The sequence below is a fragment of the Rhinolophus ferrumequinum genome, chromosome 16 (genome assembly GCF_004115265.2).
Source record: "Rhinolophus ferrumequinum isolate MPI-CBG mRhiFer1 chromosome 16, mRhiFer1_v1.p, whole genome shotgun sequence".
In the NCBI taxonomy this organism is placed as follows: domain Eukaryota; kingdom Metazoa; phylum Chordata; class Mammalia; order Chiroptera; family Rhinolophidae; genus Rhinolophus; species Rhinolophus ferrumequinum.
In genome coordinates, this window is record NC_046299.1 from 66937318 (window position 1) to 66958945 (window position 21628).

At 38.5% G+C, this 21628-nt stretch overlaps 1 protein-coding gene across 2 annotated transcripts in view; it reads right to left on the reverse strand.

Moving 5' to 3' along the window:
• The window catches only part of CSGALNACT2 (chondroitin sulfate N-acetylgalactosaminyltransferase 2), a 41121-nt gene extending 20111 nt beyond the window's left edge, over positions 1–21010 (reverse strand). The window contains exons 1-6 of one of the 2 annotated variants that reach the window (XM_033130620.1): positions 20870–21010; positions 9133–9298; positions 8363–8549; positions 5687–5903; positions 4246–4347; positions 878–1056 (exon numbers count right to left, since the gene is read on the reverse strand). In XM_033130620.1, coding sequence (XP_032986511.1) covers positions 878–1056; positions 4246–4347; positions 5687–5903; positions 8363–8543 — 679 coding nt within the window. In that variant the 5' untranslated portion in view covers positions 8544–8549; positions 9133–9298; positions 20870–21010. Of the gene's footprint in view, positions 1–877; positions 1057–4245; positions 4348–5686; positions 5904–8362; positions 9299–20869 lie in introns of both variants that reach the window. The other variant, XM_033130619.1, reaches the window with a different exon arrangement.
• Between the last annotated feature and the right edge of the window lie 618 nt (positions 21011–21628).

Here is a 21628-nt window from a genome sequence, read left to right on the forward strand (position 1 = left end):
ATGATATAAATAGTTCTATATAAAAAAACACTACCAGATTTTTTAATACAGAAAACTTTTTCACATTTAAAGATCTGATTTATAAAAATATCCATTTGCTCATACATTTTCAAAAAATATCTGTAACATAAAGCAAAATATAGTAAATCGTTCCAAAATGCACAATACGGAAACGGGCACTGTGGTTACCTACCCTGTTTCCCCGAAAATAAGACCTAGCTGGACAATCATCTCTAATGTATCTTTTGGAGCAAAAATTAATATAAGACCCGATCTTATATTATATTACATTATATAAGACCGGGTCTTATATTAATTTTTGCTCCAAAAGACGCATTAGAGTTGATTGTCCAGCTAGGTCTTGTTTTCAGGGAAACATGGTAGACCTCTGCATTCATGGGCGTGCACTGGCGCCACTGCCTGGGGCAGAGTGCTCCTGACCCACACATCTCCACACGTCAGCTTAGACTTTTTCTGACAAGTGCTGCTTCGTCCTTGTTAATTTCAAGACTTTTTTTATTTCTCTGCATTTGTTTATTTGGATTCAAATGTCGACACTGGAATTTGGCCATAAGAGAACAAGGGTTATGAACTTCAGAGCGACAAAGTTTCAGTTTTCTATTTAATATTTCAGTTAATTATGCCACAAATATAACTTTATTTTATTAAAATTTTTTTTATTAGTTTCAGATGTACAAAACAATGTAATAGTTAGACATTTATCATTTATATCCCTCACACAGTGATAAACCCTCTCCTCCCATCTACTACCGCACCAAATATAACTTTGAAAAAACACAGTTAACTAGATTCAAAATATGGGATGTGCTGACATTGTTCTAAATTCTACACTTAGCTCACCAAACATTTTACACACCTGGCTCAGCATTTAACCGGCAGCTGTTAAGGAAGTCGGCTGAGAAATATATATCAACATCACAGAAAAACATCAAGACCTCTCCGCTGTCCCAAGCTCGTGCACCCACATTTAGTCCTCGTCCACGATTAAATTCTTCATTCAGTGAGATTAAGGTGTAATTGTGAAAATTAGATGCACTATGAGAAAAACACATACAACAAATTTTAAGTCCCACTTAAAGTCTAACAACTCCCTCCCTTCCACACAACTTACAAATACACTTTACACTTCTGATACTTTATTATGTTGCCTCTACATTCATACAGGGGAAGGAACTCATCGGCTTCATGTACAAGATTGTCATCAAAGGCAGATAGTCACTACATGTCCACAGCTGCGGCAACATGGTGGCGGTGAGAGGGTTAGTAAGTGGTAAGGAGTGGCCACTGCGCCTCAGGGCCCTAAGAGCCTACTGTGGAAGGGAGAAATCCACACATGGAAAAACATATGCGTCTGTAAAGTCTGGTAAGAGCTAATGCATTCCACATGAACGATACATACTCAATGTTCTCCTATTGAGCTGTTTAGCTTTTTGCTCAAATGTCCTCTTATCAGAGGGATCCCCTCATACCACAACCCCTCTGTCTGTGATCTCCATCTGCTTCCCTCAGCAGACATGTCTGAGTGTCTCCCCGCACTGGAATGTAAGTTCCAGGAGAGGAGGGATTCCGTTTTGTGCATGACTATGGACACAGTATCACTCATAGAACAGAAGTTCAATAAATATTTGCTGAGTGAATGAATAAACAGTAGTTCTGGGGAAAAAGACTGCTTTTGTCTGGAATAGTTAGAGAAGATGTTAGAATTGGAATTGAAATTTTGCCTTGGTTAAAATCCTGAATTCAGTGGTGACTGTAAAGGCCATGACAATTAATTATCCTCAAAAGCCAAGAGGTGAGAAACTACAAAGCATTTCAGAGATCAAGCATCAGACAAATCAAATTGGCACAGAAGGATCCTAGAAGACCAAAAAAGTGTCAGACGAGGAGGACCCTCCCTGAGGAGTTAGAGAACTTAGTCAGTGTCCTAAAGACAAGGAGGAGCCGGGTTTCCCGCCAAGAGCCAGGGCAGTGGTTCCCACAGTGAAGTCGCCCCATCCAGAGCATCAGCTTCCCTGGAATGTGTAAGAAATGCAAATTCTCAGGCCCTACCCCAGACTCCTATCAGATGCTGGGGAGAGCTGAGCCTGTGTGTCTGAAGAAGCCCCCAGGTGACCCTGATATTAAAGGTGGAGAACTCCTGTACTAGGGCATAGCTGGGTCAAAAGGGAACATTCTAGGAAGATTACTTTTACAGTGATACAGGACAGGAAATGGAGACATGGAAGCAAAGGCTCAAATAGTGGATAAACTGCACTCCAAGTTCCAAGTGCCCCTGCGCCCCTTTTTCTGGGATACAAAGCTCTCCCTTCTTTGGGGGAAACTGCTGATCACTACCTCATGCTCCAGCACAAAATGGAGGAACTAATCATCGAATATGCTAACCACAGTAATTTCCTAGGGGTGGGGACCACTCAAGGTGGGCCAATCACAATACCGCGACCTGGACACTGACTGGCTCAAGAGCGGGCAAAAGTTGTTCCTTGGGGTTTTCTCAGCTGGATCTGGGAGAGAGCTCTTTCCTCTCTGATGTCAAGGCTGAGAAGATGTGAGCCCAGAGCTGCCAACAGCCATATACCTCACATATGGAAGAAGCCTATCTGCGACAGGAGAATGAAGTCCAGACACAGAGAAAAATGGACAAGAAGGCAACAAGAGAATTTTGATGTTACTCCGGTCTTTGCTTCCAGTCCCTAAGAGATCAAAGCTGTTTTTGTTTTCTTCCCCAGATTTGATTGTAATAATCCCTTTAGTTTTGCGAGTTATTCAAGATTCTTCAATAACCCTCTCATTTTCCTTGAGCAAGCTCAAGAGATTTCCACCATTTGCCACAGAGGAGTCCCGCTTAATGCAGGGATGACTTCAGGAATAACAATATAAGCTTGGCACTTAGCAGGTGACCTGCAAATGGTAAGGAGGGAAGAGAAGAAAAGTAAAGGAGGGAGGGGGAAGCGGGGTGGTGGCAGCAGCAAGGAAAGGACAGAGCGGAGGTCCTATGCAGTAAGCAGGAACTGACTGCTCAGAGGTGGAGAATGAGTAAAAGGTGCTGGCTGTCACCCTGGATCATGAGGATGGTCTTTTTGAACTGAGAGAGGGCCATCAGGAGGAGCAGCCAGCGCAGGGGACAAGGCGATGTTTGTGTTTACACATCAGTGCTGGGAGAGAGCCCCCTCGGGTGGGGACTACAAGTCCTTCTCCTGTGCCCCATCCTGTCCAACCACCCAGTCAGACCCCCTCTCCCTGCCCAAGCAGTGCACTGGGAACATGGCTGCTGGGACTCGGTGAATGTTAGTTGAATGACTCAAGAAGAATGGACAGTCCAGCCAAATCTGGACTCCCGGGGAACAGCCACAACTGGCAGAAAGGCAAACCAGCAAGTAAAGGATATAGAACTGGTGTGGTCAGAAAAGACAATCTACCTAATGCCTTACATTAGAACATACTTACATTTATAAATACTTACACTTTACAAACATCAGAGGGACGTGTCACAAAGGAAGCACTTGTCAGGTGCCCAATGTAAAAAGGCAATAAAAAAGGATGCAGAGAAAAGGCTGAATTTGGCATTTAGGTCATAACTTAGAGATGAAATTGCTGAGAAGCTGTAGAATTAATGACGGAGTATTAAGGAATTACTAATTCACTCATTCAAACCTCTGAGCACCTACTATGTGCCAAGTACTACATGAGTTGCATAGTGAGAGAACTACTGTCCTGTGAGGTTTAGCTGTGAAAGGACAGAAACCTAATAGTAGCTATGGGGTTCTATGGAGTCCGGCGGGTGTTTCTTAAGGATAAGGGAAGACCTAAGTATTATTTACAGGGTGAGAAGATGGAACCTGGGGAAATGAAAGGAAAGAAAGGTGACAAGTAAGAGAAAAGCTCAGGAGATGATATCAAAATGAAGGGATTAGATTTATAAAAAGGAGAAATGAAGAAGTAATAAATAGAGGCAAATACACAGAGGGGAGTGGACGGAGCAGTGCCAGCACCCTGACCATGGCGGGCCGTCCGCTAGACGGCTGAGGCAAGGGGAGTCATTTAGTTAGTTGTACGAGTGAACCTCGGGGGAAGTGGGCAACTTCTCACCACCACTCACATGCTCAGCCAACTTCTAAACAGCGGCTATTCCAAGTCAACTCATGAACTCCAAATATCTGACATTCGCACTCTGCTAATGTTATATACTACATACCAAGGACCTCAAGGTGGACAAAGCTCACCAACCTTGTGACAGATTCTAGGATGGACTTGACTCTAGACAGTCCTTCTTGACCAAAATACACCACTGTGAGATGAATCCTCTTGTCCTGACGAATACATACATCCCTAAGAGAATGGAAAAATCAAGTTCATTCAAGAAAATGTGAGGCTCTCCTCATTCAGAAAGCAATCACATGAAGCTTTAACAAGAGAATGAACGAGGCACTACTAATTTTAAAAAAATCATGTGAAGTTTTAAGAAAATATTAAAGTGGCAATATTGCTGAATTCTTAAAGGCATCACCGAAAATAAATAACAACATATATAAATGAGTGCAACCCTTAAAGGGCCAGTGGAAGCAGTTCAACAATGTTGCCAAATTTCAAAACTTTTTGGGAACTTTTTCTCTGGTTGGTATTACCTTCAGAAGCAAATTACAAGCTACTCAGGGAAATAAGCCCATCAGTTCAGAACTAAACAAATAAATATTCATGTTTTGGTTCAAGAGTTACTTTGTTTTCAGACTGGCTAGTACCAGAAACTACACCTATCATCAAAGAATAAATATTTGCCACCAATGCGATGACTTACTGAAGGAAATTCCATGCACTAAAAATACGCTTTAGGAAATCAGACCTGAAGTAAGCTATTTTAAACAGGCAGAAGTCATTTGGAAGTATGATTTCTAGATATTCTGCCACAGAAAAGTTAATTAACTTCTAAATCCAACAATTTCAGTATAGAATAAAAGATTGGGATTACAAACATTACAACTACCACATTAGAGTATTTAAAACACGGCAGTTGTTACAACAAAAAAGCACAACTTTCCTCAAATATTTATTCTAATATGTAAGTGTTAATTCTTTAACACTTCAGCTTTTTAAAATACCCAAATTTAATGGGAGAAAAAAAAGATCTTTTACAAATTGTTAGCCTCTGCTTCCCAAGATGGAATAATTTTGTACCAATTTTTAGTTGAATGTTTGTATTTCTAAAATTTTTTCAGTTTTAAAGCTCAAATTGTTCTCAAGGGCATTTTCTGGGTAGAGAGCAATGTCCGCTATCTTGATTAGGGAGGTGGCTACATGAGGGTACACACTGGTCCAAAGTCATGAAGCCTGTGTCCCTACAATACATGGATATTATTGTATGTAAATTATGCCTCAATAACATTATTTTGAAACACTCAACTTGTCCTAACATGCATGTAATTATAAAGGTCATCAAATTCAGTTTCTTATAGTTGTCATCCTCAATTTACATCACAGTTCAAACTGTCAATAACACAATATACTACACATACTTTAAGGAAAAAAAGAATATCAAAAATAAAGTTCCCCAAAGCCTATAAAATTATCCTGTAATTCTACGCAGTCATACTCAGCGAAGCCAAATTAAGCAGATGTGCTTGAAGTGTGATGTTTTCAAGTGCACTGAGCCAAATCATGAACCCCGAGTTACCTGAAGTTCTGCATAAACTGCACAAATGCTTCAGTTCTTTCAGCAAGCGGCACAATGATGTTAATAACTGATCTACTGATGTCAGTCATCTCGCTCTTCACTTTCATGAGAGGTCCAAAAGGGCGGAAAAGGGTCACATGTCTGTACTCCATAAGGTCGGCTTTCTTAAAGAAGAGTTCATACTGTGTGCCCTTATCTCTCTCGGTGCGGTAATAACCTAGAAAGAGTCAGGGACAAAGATGTCTCCATATCAAAATCCACAAATTCAGTGTGAACACTGATTTTACTCAAAGATCAAAAGTATGAAACCAGATTTGTAGGGTTTTCATCTGTTTGTGAAAACATTTATCCCCACTGTACAGTCAGTAACAACTATTTCTTTAAAAGGAAAAGAGATTTTAAAAAGTTCACTGCTCGATCCATAACATATGCTCCAAATGACAATTATTCCTTTTTACATATGATTTTTTAAATAGTAGAGCCTATTAACACAGTAACCATATGATGAAAATAAAGAACTTACTTCTAGCAGCATTAAATTCCAGACCTGAGAGTCAAAACTTCTATTGTTGGGTTCAGCTCAACAAAAATGAATTGAATGCCTTTGTGTCAGCTACTGGTGGTATAAAGAGGGCTACATGTCCCAGTTTTGAGGAAGGGTCACTTTAGTGAGAGTGACAAAACAATAAAGAAGAACAGCACAGTGATCCACACACGTGCGCACACACTTATACAAACATACACTGAATACAAGGAAGTCAGACAAAGAAAAATTAGTATAGATTTAAACATGGTGATCTGAGATGCCTTTGGAAGAAAAGCATGGACGTCTACTGGGCAATCTGAGTTTTACGTGTGACACTCAGGAGAAAGGTTACACTACAGATGTATGAGTCACCATCAATACGTGGGAATAAAATGGAGAACATGATAGACCTGGTCCCACTCCTCCTGATGCTTACAGCTGAGCAGGAACTCCCAATCAGGGAACGGGCAATGCCATACAACAAGCTCTAGGGGAGGGGACACAGGGCAGAGGCTGCAAAAGCACACAGGAAGCACTGCTGTCTTAGACTTGCAGGTTGGAGATGACTTTCTGGAAGAAGTGTCATCTAAGCTGAAGTCTGGAAAGAGAAATAGGAGTTGCTTAGTTGTCAGTAATTATTGTTTTGATGAGGAGAGTGGCACAGTGAAGGAAAAGTGAGGGACAGAGAAAAATCCTGTAAGTGACAGAATCCAAGGAGAGTTATAAGCAGAAGCTGTAGAATATAATAAAACTGGCATTGGTTCCTTTCCTTTCAGGCAAATGGGAAGACTTTTTACATGTTACTCAGTTATCTCACTTCCTCTACAGCTTTCAATTCTGCCATAAGCTACATACATATAGAGCGAAAAGACAAAAAGCTGAGCTTGTAGAAAAATTAGAAGAGCTTTGAGAGAAACAACCCATTAAAAATAGCAGGAAGTGACAGCAGAAAAAAGAGGTGGCTACAGAGAGAAGACAGTTCCTGTGCCCCAGAAAAGCGCAATGCTCTCCCTGACAGCCTTCGAAAGCCTCGAGGTGTTCTATTACAACACAGCCAGTGACACTCAGGATGAGTCAGGGTCAGCAAAACTCCATGGGGTAGACTGTTTACAGAATCAAGCAAGGAGAACTTTAAAGAAAGATTTATATCTAAAATGATTTTAAGTCTGCAATTAAATATCTAGCAGAGAATATTAAGATAAGTATGGGTAGGGATCTATAATTATTCCTGTTTATATCAATCAACAAATATCTCAATTTATAGCACTGTGCCTCAACCTTTGAGTCACGTCCCATATTGATATATAAAAGTCCCATGCCCTTTCTGAAGTCGGTATTAGGAAGAGGTTATTTCTTTACTTTTCCAAATGCTGTGTTTCCCCAAAAATAAGACCTAGCCGGACAATCAACTCTAATGCGTCTTTTGGAGCAAAAATTAATATAGACCCGGTCTTCTTTTACTATAAGATCGGGTCTTATATAATATAATATAATATAATATAATATAATATAATATAGTATAGTATAGTATAGTATAGTATAGTATAGTATAATATAATATAATATAATATAATATAATATAATACTGGGTCTTACATTAATTTTGCTCCAAAAGACGCAGTAGAGCTGATTGTCCGGCTAGGTCTTATTTTCGGGGAAACAGGGTGTCAGATGTGCTTTTTAAAACTATGTATGCCTCTTTGATGTTCTGACACATGCTTCTCTCCTCCCTCCAAAATGCAGAATAACCACTAATCTACTAAATCAGGGTTTTTTTCCCCTTTATCAAATGTCTTTCAAATCTTCACACATTTTAAAAAGTATAAAAAAGGAACATCAAGACCAGGTAACAGAGGAATGCAAATATACTCGTATACACATGTAAATACACAAACAGCTCTAAGAACCCTTCAATTTGGGTGGTATTCTTCTGTATAAGCTTAGACTTATTCTATTTCCCTGGTTCTTGTTCTCTACTTCATGATCACATTGTAACTTTTTTCAAAAGCCCACTTCAAATTCTTGGTGGAATAAAGTAGATAAAAACTTAAATGTTTTAATATTGTGGAAAATGACTGACTTATATTACTGGCATACAATAGCATTTGTTACACTAACATAACTATGGACCAACACATTGTTCTCATTACCTTCTATGAAGTCATTTTCATTAAATATCAGTTTCTCTCCAAGGGGACCATCCTCATCTTCCTGTTCATCATCTTCATCAGGATTATTAATGACCTCCAAGCCAGCTTCAATAACTTCTACCAATTCATCTCGCTTGTCCTTTCTAACTGGCTTTTCCTCAGGATGGCGAGTGAGACCCATTTCCAACTGGAATACTTTCATTAAGGTAAAACTTTCAAAAGGAATGACCCCATACTCACTAGGTAGTTTGGCTCCTGTGCTAACTTCAGCTTTGTCAATTTGGGAATGAAGAAACTCTAACAGATCACTAGGTGCTTGTTCCTTGTTGCCTCGATAGCCTACGCCATTAGCCCCTACATTCTTTCTCTCTTGCAATGATCGCATCTTCTCACTCATTTCTTGTAATTCTTGTTTTAGTTGGGCAATTTGGCGTTTCAGACTGGTTGCCCTGGTTTGATAATGTTCTTCTTGCTCCTGCAGTAGTGCTTGATAATACTCTTTACCATAATTTTCCCCAATGACCCCAGGAAGAGATGCATTTCCATCGGTCTGGGGGGCACATTCCAGAAGGTACAAAAATAATACCAAACTGCAGAATAAAGCAAGACCCAACAGCAGCCAGTGGGTCCGGGTTTGAAGGATCAGTCCTCTTCTAGGCATTCTTATTACTGTGGACTTGCCTAATGAGATATGTTCTTTGCTTGTTCATACCTTTAGCAAAAGGTTATCAAAAAATTAAAAACAAAATCAGGATTTCCATAAAAGGTACCAAAATGAATTCTGCTGTAGCTTAAAAATTTCTTCCTTCAGCAGTCAAGACTACTTGTAGAAATGAGAAATTATGCACACTTCCTGTATTGTCACCATGATATCCAGAATAAAGGAATCTGATCTACAGAATCGGATAAAATTCCATTACATGGGTGGTGACCTTTCTGAAAGAAACAGATCAGAATCAATCAGAATTTTGTTTCCTTATGTACATCAAATTGTTGGCAGCTTCAGTGAACGTAGCTATGTGACCACCACACGCAGAGCACCATGAGAGGTGCTAATACAATTTAGAATATTCAGTAAATTCTGGGAGAGCTATTAAGAAAAATAAAAGCACTACAACATCACACATAATACCCTTAACCAGAAATGTCTACACATCCATAATCTCCTGAATGAATCAAAGAAACATGTTTATGTTTAGCATATTTTGTGTTAAATAGATTCTGTTCTCTTATTCGAAAATTACATTGCTTATAGCTCTTTAGTAACATAATAAATATTTCGATTAACACATCATTTCCCACCTACTGCATATCACCATTTAGGAACTGAATTTCTATAAATTGTTCTTGTTATATTAATAATGGCTTACTAGAGAGAGGTATGTTCTTCCAGTTTATTTAGTTCAAGCATTCTACTTCATTAATTTCTATGGCTCAACTTAGTCATTCTAAGAGCCTTAAAATTAAGTGGAGGGAAAAACAATTTCAAAAGGTCACAGACATCTGGAAAACACATTAAAAAACATTTTTACATCCAAAATCCTCCAGCAGATTATTTGAGTATTGGGACACATAATTTTTTCCACTGTATTACACAGCAACAGATTTCCTCCAAGTCTGGAGAGGTTTAGAATCCATATAAAGGAAAAAACATGAACAATTTAATGTTCATTTACAGTGATAAATTAAAAACCCTATATAAATTTACAAAATTACATGGTACCATTCATACCACAACCAGTTGTGTGAGCTCTTCTGTGTTTCTTTCTAAACTAAGGGTTCTGAACTATAGAATAGAAATGGTTAAGAACTTAGCAGACAGGAGGCAGGGAAGATCTCTGTCGCAGAGAACTTCCATTCTAACCAAGTGTTTGTCTAGAAGGATATGATACTACAATAGGCTTTTACCAGATAGTTTCTACCAGAGTAGCAGAACCTATGGAAGAAAATCACCAAGGAGCATCAGTTCTTGTCATTTTCTTACTGATTAGGAAAGCCTAAAACTAAAAATGTGGAGATATAATCTTGTATAAATTATTAATAAAATTATACATATTTAACTATACTATACTATACTCAAACTGTTTTGAAGTGAAACTTGATAATAGAACTAACATATGTAATCTAAGTATCTCTACCTTTTATTAATGTGGTGCCTCATATTTTTCTAAACAATATATTTTAAACTGTGAGATATGACCCATTAATGGGTCACTACCAAAGGTTTATTTTTCAATGAAACAGGAAATAACAGTGTATACCACATATAGTAGTAAGTTTTATGTCACAATTTTATATATATATATACATATATATATATTTACACACACACACACACACACACATATATATTTATAAGTGGGTAGTGGTCCTAAAATCCTGAAAAACATTGGTTTAATTTTTTATGTTTTTCTGCTGTTATACCTTGATTGTACTTGCTCTGTGTAATGTGTCTGCATCATAAATAAGGTTTATGCATAGCACAGATTTAATCCTAAGCAACCTCAAAGCATAAACAGCAGGCAGTTAAGTGTTCTGAGGAGAGAATGGAATATACTGTGGAGATGGAAAAAATGAGCTGTTAAAGATATAGAATACAAAAATCAAAGATCTCAGAGTTAAAAACAAACAAACAAACAGCCTTAGAAACCATCAATTCTTACTCTCAAAAACAGACTAAAGAGACTTCCTCTTATAGCCAAGCTGGAGTAACAGGAATCAGATTTACTCTCACACTTGAAACAACCAAAAATGAATTAACAAAATCCAAATATATATATGAAACAATTTTCGAGATACTGAACATTATTAGGTAATAAAGGACAATGACCCTGGAGAAACAAGAAACAATTGCCCAGCTGACTGGCTTAGTTTCCAGGCCACAGCACAGGGAGCGGAACCCAACAGAGCCCAGCAGACTCTAAGTTGATGGGATGGAACTGGAGCTGACAGTCTGAGGAGATCAAGTGACGAATACAATAACTAAAATGAGGAATGCATTAGAAGGAATTGCCAGCAGATTAGATGGAGCAGAGAATTGAATCGGCGATTTGGAAGACAAAATAGCACAAAACACCCAATCAGAACAGCAAAACGGAAAAAGAATCCAAAATAATGAGTATAGTTTAAGAGACCTCTGGGACAACATCCAGTGTAGTAACATTTGCAACATAGGGGTACCAGAATGAGAAGAGAGGGCGACTGGTTGGCTCAGTGGTTAAGAGTGCAGTGCTCATAACACCAAGGTTGCTGGTAAGATTCCCTCATGGGCCAGTGAGTTGCGCCCTCCAGAACTAGATTGAAGACAATGATTTGACTTGGAACTGAGCTGGGCCCCCCACAACTAGATTGAAAATGATTTGACATGGAGCTGATGGGTCCTGAGGAAACACAGTGTTCCCCCATATTCCCCAATAAGAATTAAAAAAAAAAAAAAGATATTAACACCGAAGGAGAAGAGAGAATGCAAGGCATTCAAAACCTATTTGAGGAAATAATGACAGAAAAATGTCCTAACCTGGTGAAGGAAACACATATACAAGCCCAGGAAGCACAGAAAGTCCCAAACAAGATGAACCCAAACAGGTCCACACCAAGACACATTATAATTAAAATGGCAAAGGTTAAATACAAAGAGAGAATGCTAAAAGCAGCAAGAAAAAGGCAACTAGTACTGTGTTTCCCCCAAAATAAGACCTAGCCGGACCATCAGCTCTAATACGTCTTTTGGAGCAAAAATTAATATAAGACCCGGTCTTATATAAGACAAGATATTATATTTACGATATTATATTATATTATATTATATTATATTACATAAGACTGGGTCTTATATTATGTTATGTTATATAAGACCCGGTATTATGCTATATTATACTCAGTCTTATATTATATTAAGATAAGACCGGGTCTTATATTAATTTTTGCTCCAAAAGATGCATTAGAGCTGATAGTCCAGCTAGGTCTTATTTTTGGGGAAACACGGTAACTTATAAGGGAGCACCCATAAAACTATCAGCTGATTTATCAACAGAAACTTTGCAGTCAAGAAGGGATTAGCATGTAATATTCAAAGTGATGAAAAGCAAGGATCTACAACCAAGATTACCCTACCCAGCAAGGTTATCATTTAAAATTGAAGGACAGATAAACAGCTTCCCAGAAAAGAAAAAAGCTAAAGGAGTTCATCACCACCAAACCAGCATTACAAGGAATATCAGAGGGACTTCTTTAAGACAGGAAAAAAAAAAAATCAAAATAATAATAAAATGGCAATAGCTACATATTTATCAACAATTACTTTAGAGGGTAAAGAGGGTCAAATATATGGTAACGGAAGGAGAACTGACTTTGGATGGTGAGCACATAATGTGATATATATATATATATATATATATGGTGTATTGTAGAATTGTACACTTGAAACCTACGTAATTTTACTAACCACTGTCACCCAAATAAATTTAATTTTTAAAAAACCATTACTTTAAATGTAAATGGATTAAATGTGCCAATCAAAAGACATAGAAAGGGGGCCGGCCCAGTGGCTCAGGTGGTTGGAGCTCCGTGCTCCTAACGCCAAAGGCTGCCGGTTCGATTCCCACATGGGCCAGTGCGCTCTCAACCACAAGGTTGCCGGTTCAATTCCTCAACTCCCGCAAGGGATGGTGGGCTGCGCCCCCTACAACTAAAAACGGTAACTGGACCTGGAGCTGAATTGCGCCCTCCACAACTACGATTGAAAGCACAACAATTTGACTTGGAAAAAATCCTGGAAGTACACTGTTCCCCTTCCCCCCAAAAAAACACACAAAAAACCCCCAAAACAAAACAAAAGACATAGGAGGGCTCAATGGATAAGAAAACAAAACCCTTACATATGCTGCCTGCAAGAGACTCACTTCAGATCGAAAGACACACAGACTGAAAGGGATGGAAAAACTTATGTCGTCAAAATGGAAACAACAACAAAAAGCTGGGGAGCAATACCAGTATCAGACAAAATAGACTTTAAAACAAAGTCTATAACAAGAGAGAAAAAAGGACCCAGTAATCCCACCTCAGGGTAGTTACCTAAAGAAATCCAAATGCTACTTCAAAGGAACATGTGCATCTATATGTTCGTCGCAGCATTGTTTACAATGGCCAAGATGTGGAGGAAGCCTGGGTGTCCGTCGATGGAAGAATGGATAAAGAGGAGGTGTACATATATACAATGGAATATTGCTTGGCGAGGGAAGGAGATGGGTTCTTGCCATCTGTGGCGGCTTGGGTGGACCTGGAGGGGATGGACCTGGAGGGTATTGTGCTGAATGGAGTATGTCAGTGAAAGACAGATGCAATGTGATTTCGCTGGTATGTGGAATCTAAAGAGCAAAACAGACACAAACTTACAGATACAGAGAATATTTTGATGGTTGCCAGATGGGAAAGGTGTTAAGAGGGACGGGGAAAGAGGGGAAGGGATTACGAAGTACAAAGTGGTTGTTACCCAGTAGTCATGGGGATTTAGGATACAGCATAAGGAATATGGTCAATGATACTGCAACAACTATGTATGGTGTTGAGGACTGGATTTCCTGGGGTGATACATGGGAGGGGAGTTGGGAGACAGGGTGAAAAAGGTGAAGGGATTAAGAAGTACAAATTGGTAGTTACAAAATAGTCATGGCGATGTACAGCAAAGCATAGGGAATATAATCAATGATATGGTCATAACGATATATAGTGCTAGGTGGGTACTAGACTAGTCAGGGATTATGTCTTAAATTATACAAATGTCTAACCACTATGCTATACACCTGAAATTAATATAAAATGACACTGAATGTCAACTGTAATTGAAAAATTAAAAAAGGGGGGTAAAGGTGAAGGACAATAAGTGGTCCAAATTTCCAGGTATAAAACAAATAAGTCACGGGATGTAATATACAGCATGGGGAATATAGTCAATAATATTGTGATAGCATGCTTTGGTGTCAGATGGTTGATGGACTTATGGTGATCACTTCTTTAGGATACAAATGTACAACTGAAACTGATATAATGTTGTACGTTAGCTATATTTTTTAATAAAAATCTTAAAATAATTCTTACAACTCAATATTAAAAAGATAAGTAACCCAATGGGCAAAAGATCTGAATAGATATTTCTCTAAGAAAATGTAAGAATGGCCTATAAGCACATGAAAAGATGCTCAATATCATCAGCCAACAGGGAAATGCAAATCAAAACCCAATGAAATACCATTCCAAATCCACTAGGATGTAATTCAAAATGAATCACAGATCAAAATGTAAAACCTAAAACCATAAAACTAGAAGAAAGCAGAGAAGAAAATCTCTGTAACCTTGAGTTAGGCAAAGATTTCTTTGATATAACACTAACAGTATAGCTATTAAACTGGATTTCATCAGAATTAGTAAGCTGTGCTCTTTGAAAGACACTGTTAAGAGTAGGAAAAGAAAAGTCACAGACCTGCAGAAAATATGTATAAAGCATATAGCTGATAAAGGACTTGTATTCAGAATATATTTTTAAAAACTATCAAAATACAATAAAACAAACACAACTTAATTAAAAACTGGCAAAAGATTTAAACAAACACTTCAAATAAGGACATAAAAAATGCTCAATATTGTTAGTCATTAGGGAAATGCAAACTCAAACCACTGCTATAAATGAGATACCACTATATGAATGGCTAATTTTAGAATGGCTAAAATTAAACACTGATGTGTTGCTGACAATGCTGAGGAACTAGAACTTTCATAAACTGCTGGTAGGAATGTAAAATATTTTTGCAGTTTCTTAACAAGTTAATTTACCACATGATCAAGCCCTTCCATTCCCAGATAATTATCCAAGAGAAATGAAAGCATATGTCCATACAAGGACTTGTACACAAATGTTCAGAGCAGCTTTATATGTAAAACCAAAAACTAGAAACAACTCAAATATCCCTCAATAGATGAATGGATCAACAAACCACACAATGGAATACTGCTCAGCAATAAAAAGGAATAAACTACTAATACATGGGTGAATCTCAATAATTACTCTGAGTGACAGAAGCTCAGAGTAATACTGTATGATTCCAATTTTATAGAATTCTAGAAAATGTAAGGTAGCAACAGAAAGCAGTTTGAGTCAGTGGTTACCTGGGGTGGGGAATGTGGGGAGGTGGGAGGGCGTAAGAGGTGGTATCAGGAAAGAATTATAAAAGGGCACAAAGAAACTTTTGGGAGTGATGGATATGTCCATCATTTTTTATTATGGTGGTGATTTCACAGATGTATACATATGTGCAAATAATCAAATGGTATACTTTAAATAAATACGTAGTTTATTGCATGACAATTACACCTCAATGAAGCTATTTTTTTAAAAAAATCAGATCTAGTTCTAGTAGTAGTGCTAAAGAGGCATTTGTAAGAAAATTCCAGTTTGTTCATTAAGAAAACAAGTGTAAATATTTGTTGACTACAAGTTTGGATTTAAAAACAAAACTAATTCTCGCCCTCCCTCCCCCTCAAAAGTAGAATCATATTATTCTGAAGGTCTTGTTACATCTTTTCTATTTGCCTTGTGATTTTGAGACAACATAAAGTGTTAAACATAGTTCATTCTACAGCACTGATCCCTACATAATATGACCTTCAGGCACTTTCTACCCAATCTTTTGATTCTACAATCTATGGTCATATACATATTTCATACGTCATTTGCAGGATACTTACACTGCAGTGTGCCAAACTAACTTCTGCAATGAGTAACCTACTGCTTTCTACAAAATGCAAACAATCCATTTGAATCTCCGTATTTTTAAAGTTCTATTCTGCATAACCTTCCTAAGTTTTCTGTATGGAATAATTATTAAAGTTTTCAAAAATTAAATTTACAGTTTTGAGTTCACTTTTTACACAACAAAATTAGTCACAAAATTATTTGGAAAACATGATCGCTGTCAGAAAACTAAAACTAAAACATTGTGAAGTATAAATATTTGTGAGCGAGGGAATTAGAACTTTTTACTTCTTGAACAATTGATAAATATTAAAAATGATACAAGGATTCTTCAACATGTCACTGAATCATCAATGGTTTGTAAGTATTTAGAAATAAAAGTACTGATCACCAGAAGACAGCACCTCATATTGTGTCAGGCACTAATTTGAAATGCCCGATTTATCATAAGCAAAATTCCTGTATATACAGAGGTCTGTTGTTTTTAACCAGGGATTTGCAAACATTTTAGGTAACAGTCAGACAGTAAATATCACAAGCTAGGCCTTGTAACACAATAGCAGCCACAGATGATGTGTAAATAAATGAGCATAGCTATGTTCCAACGGGCAGTGAAATTTGGACTTCATATAAGTTTCATGTCACAAAGTATTCTTTTTTTCCAAGCACTTAAAAATGTAAAAACTACTCTTAGGTCACAGGTCATACTAATACAGGGGGCCAGCCAAATTTGGCGACGTGCTCTAAATCCTTACATTTTTTTTACACTTCCCCAATTTTTTATATTTCTAAAATTCCACAAAATAAATATGTGTGATTAAAAGGTTATACATGACCTGAGGGCATACAGTGAAACCTCTCCCTTCTATCCCAGAGGCCCATTTCCCCTCTCTAGTTTTTGTGTATCCTTCCAAATCTATTGCCACTATTAAATATTTCAGCATAAATAGCCTTATATATACATGACTTTCCACATGTTATTTCATCTGTAGGATAAATCCCTGGAAATGGAACTGCTGGGTTACATTTCCTTAAAGAATTTATTCCAACATGTAATTGGTCGGTATCTATAGCTTCTCCCTTGCTCAGAATAAGCCTTCCAACATGCCTTTACCCATTTCCCACCTTCCCAAACTACTTTAAAATCATGTTAAGTATTTTTTACAAATTTTAGACTTTAAAACTATACCTATTCTGTTTTATGAATCCTTCCTTAGCACTACATTAAATTTCTGATCTAGTTATCAACACTTTGGAGTTGAAGGTTTACTGTTTTCTTTGATCACTGGTTCTTGAACTCCACATCTATTCTTCTTGGATTAATTTTTCATTTGATACAGTACATCTGGGGGTATTCCTAGTGGGCATGGGTGAAAATGACTTTCTTTTGCTTCTGCTTTGAATGACAGTTTGGTTAGGGATAAGATTCTGAGTTCAAAATATGTCCCATGAATACTTTTTAGTTAATTGACTGCTCCACTGTCATCTAACATTCTTTGTCCAGGTTAGAAGTCCAATTGCAAGTCTGATTTTTCATCCCTTTAGAGGTAACCAAATGCTCCTCTTTAGAAGCTTATGAGATTTTCTATTTATATATGAAGTTCACAAATTTCATCAGAATGTATCTAGGTTTGTCTATCAGTATTCTTTTAAGACTCTCAGGATGTCTTTTCTATTCATCAACTCAAATACCTCTATGAAGAAATACAAATTGTTAGTCACAAAACAGTCACAGGGATGTAAAGTATAGGGAATATAATCAATCAGGTAAAAACTATGTATAGTGCCAGGTGGTACTAGTTAGGAGGATCACGTCCTAAATTATATAAATATTTAACTACTATGCTGTACACCTGAAACTAATATAAAATAATACTGAATATCAACTCTAATTGAAAATTTTAAAAAGGGGGGAAGATCAATAATATTGTGACAGCGTGGTACAATGTCAGATGGTTGCTGGACTTACCATGGTGATCACTTCTTTAACATAGGGAATATAATCAATAATGTGATAATAACACTGCATAGAGCCAGGTGGGTACTGTTGAATAACTATGATGTACACCTGAAGCTAACATAATATTGTATGTTAGCTGTACTTTAACAAAAAATCTTTTTTAAAAAAACCCTCAAATACCTCTACTCAGAGAATTCCTGTTTTCTTCCTTTGTTCCTTTTACAGAGTATTTTGTTTCCACTCTGCTTTAAGGTAGGAATGGGAAATCTGGCAGCTACTGTGACTTGCAAGGGGAGGAGAATGGGGGAACAGAACTGTTATCACAGCCAGAACCCCTCAACCGTGCCACATCTTTCTGCAGGCTCTCTGCAGAGGTATACTTCTGATCATCCTCACTACACAGATGAAGAAACAGACACCAGGGGCAGAAGGGTAAATTTATATTTGCCAATACTTGTCTCCTAACTGACACATCTTTGTGTTTGGCAGGCTGCCCAGGACTCTGCCCGGACACTCCTACCCTCATGCTCTCTATTGTCTCTGTGGTTATTTCTCCTCTTCCAATTTCTACTCCTCCCCAGAACTCCTATTAGATGTAATAGCTCTTCAGGGTCTATTTTCCATGTGATGGATATTTTTTCTTATTTTCTGTGTTTTAATATTCAAGAACTGCTTATTTTCAGGGCAGCTTATATATGTTCAAAAGGCATTATACTTTCCTAAATCTGTTTTCTTTTGTTTCTTACATTAACTCCATTGCGTCAGGTCTATTTCTTGTATTTGATCAGTCTGGGCAATCAGTTACAGGTTACTTATTTCCCACAAATGCTTAGTGATTTTTGTTGTCTGTTCCCATTACAAATGTATCAATATCTCAGTACACACGGAAATCACTCTACTCCTGTAGTAAACTCACATTTGTAAATAACCCTACCTCTAACTGAATTTTACATTTATACCCAGTACTTGTGTAGTATGACAATAACAATGTAAGTTCTTCGATTTGCAATCCCATGATTCTTCAATCCATTTTTAGTCATACCCTTTTGGTGTTTCATTTCCCCTAACAACCACTAACTTGAGTAACACAGTTCTTACCTAAGTGTTATACAACAAGCTTCAGGAACAGATCAGTAGCAGCTCTAACAGACTTGTCTAACAGTTAAAGAAGTAATAAAGTCTGTTAGAAGATCGTCACAGATGTGCAATCCAAGGAGTAAATAATAATATGGTAATAAGTCACTTAAATCTTGAAATCATAATAGTTTTGCCTTTTACAAATCTATAATGTTATAGTTAAAATAACAAATTCTATTTCTTTAAACAGGTTATTTTGGTTAAAACGTAATTTTCACCCTATCTTATGATTCAGCCATTCCACAACTGACAGAAATGCATACAGATGTTTACCAAGACATCTATAAGAACGTTCATAGTATTCTTCAAAATAATAATATACAAAAATTTGCCAGTACTTTGGAAACACAGAAATCTGTCAACAGAAGAGTAGTCATATAATTATACCAAGGAATATTGCACAACAATATAAAAGAATGAACTACTGTTAATGAAACATCATGGTTGAACCTCATAAGCAATGTGCTGAGCATACTGCACAATTCCATTAATATAAAGCCCAAAATAGACAAAACTAATAGATGAAGACAGAAATCTGAATACTGACTAGGGAGCAGTGGTATAATAGACTTGGAAGAAGCAGAAGGAAACTCCTGGGATAATAGAAATGTTCTATAGGCATAACTTCATCTAGATTGTGGTTACACAAGGTAATAAATATATAAAAACTCATTGAGCTATACAATTAAGATTTATGTACTTGGAGACATAAAAATATGTATTTTTAACCTCAATAAAAAAGTTAAGAAAAAAAGTAATTTCCAAACTGGTTGGAACTAAAACTGTGATTATTTATATCATTATTATATATTTTACATTCTTTTAATCACATGACACTTTTAAACAAATGGGATCAGAACAATAAAAAAAATGAATGTTAACATTCTCAGTCATAAAATACTGGGTTTCCCACTTCCAAGTTCAAAAGTTCTATTTTAATACAACATAAAAGACAACATTATTCCACCAGAAATGAAGACCCAGCTCCTGAGAACCTTCAATGATGGTTAACTGTCCAGACATCGCATATAAATCTCAAGAGCAGGCTGAAGGATAAAAGCTTAAGGTTTATAATCAAAATTTCATTGTGCCAGTAACATCATCACAAATAAAAGCATCACTATTGTGTTTACGAGTTATTCTTCAGTAAGCTGCTCAAAAATAGTATAATTTTCAAGATGAAGTCTGAAAATGCAAGAGGCTTCCCTTCCCGGAGTCTCCGCGGCCCCGCTAAGTCCTATACAAATGTGCATCTTTTAAAGACGCCTGCTGCCTGGCGGAAAGAGACAGGCGCTGCTGTCAGAGACTACTACTGTAACACAATAACGAGGGAACAGCTGACGACACGGTGCATCCACTGACAGGAGCAGAGATGGTGGTGAGTTGGTTAAAAAGAAGTGATAAAAATAAAACACGGGCAAACTAACGGTCTCTGGCAGCACCGCTGTCAAAAAAAACCCTCAAACCACTCTGAAAAACCATGGCTTTTCCTGACACCGGAGACTTCGGAGGGCTCGTCCATGAGGCGACCTCACAGGGACAGACTCCCCGCGGGTTCGTCGGTGAAGTGACCCGACCCAGACAGGGATTCCCAGCCCCGGGCCGCGCCCGGCCCCAGCCGTCGGAACCGCAGGCGGGCGAGGCCGGGTGGACCGGTACTCACCGCGCTCCCCAGTCTGCGCACGGCAGCAGCCGCCTCCGCCTCCGCCCCAGCCCGCGCACAGCCGGGCGGCGCCCTGCCCGGGAGGGCCGCGCTGCCTCAGCGCCCACACGGCCCGCGCACCACCGCGCACACACCCGCCATTTCCGGCGTACGCGAGGAAATGAGGCCGTCGGCCCCTGCGCGCGCGCCCCACGGCCCCGCCCACCCCACGGCCCCGCCCACGGCCCGCCCCCACCGGCCGGTGCTGCTCCGGTACTGCTTGCTGCCCGCCGGCGCCCAGTGCCTGGCGTAGAAAGTTCAATAACTGGCATACAGTATCGATTAATCGATTATCTGTTAAAAAGTGTGTGTGTGTTGTGTGTGTGTGTGTCTCCAAAAACGATTTGTGTGGGTCTAGAGAGTGCTGGAGGCGGGAAACCGCTCCCGCCCAAACAAGTGTCTGCAGAGATAGGAGCATCAGTTCAGGCCCGACTACTGGCTTTGCAGGAGGGAGGGATTCACCAAGGATGTCAGCGCTGTCCTACCCCGCAGCCCTGGGAGCTCGAAGGGGCCATGAGTGCCTGCATGGCACCGACCTAAGGACTGACAAGTCGCCAGAGGTGTCTGAGCATCCTAGGGAGCTGGGCTGCTCCTGAGAGGCCCAGCAAGGGAGCCCTGGGCTGCCAGTGACCTTTAGGCTAGTCACTCCACTTTTTTGGACCCGAGTTTCCTTACATGGGAGATGAAGGATTTGAGATAGACATTCTGGGAAACGACTTC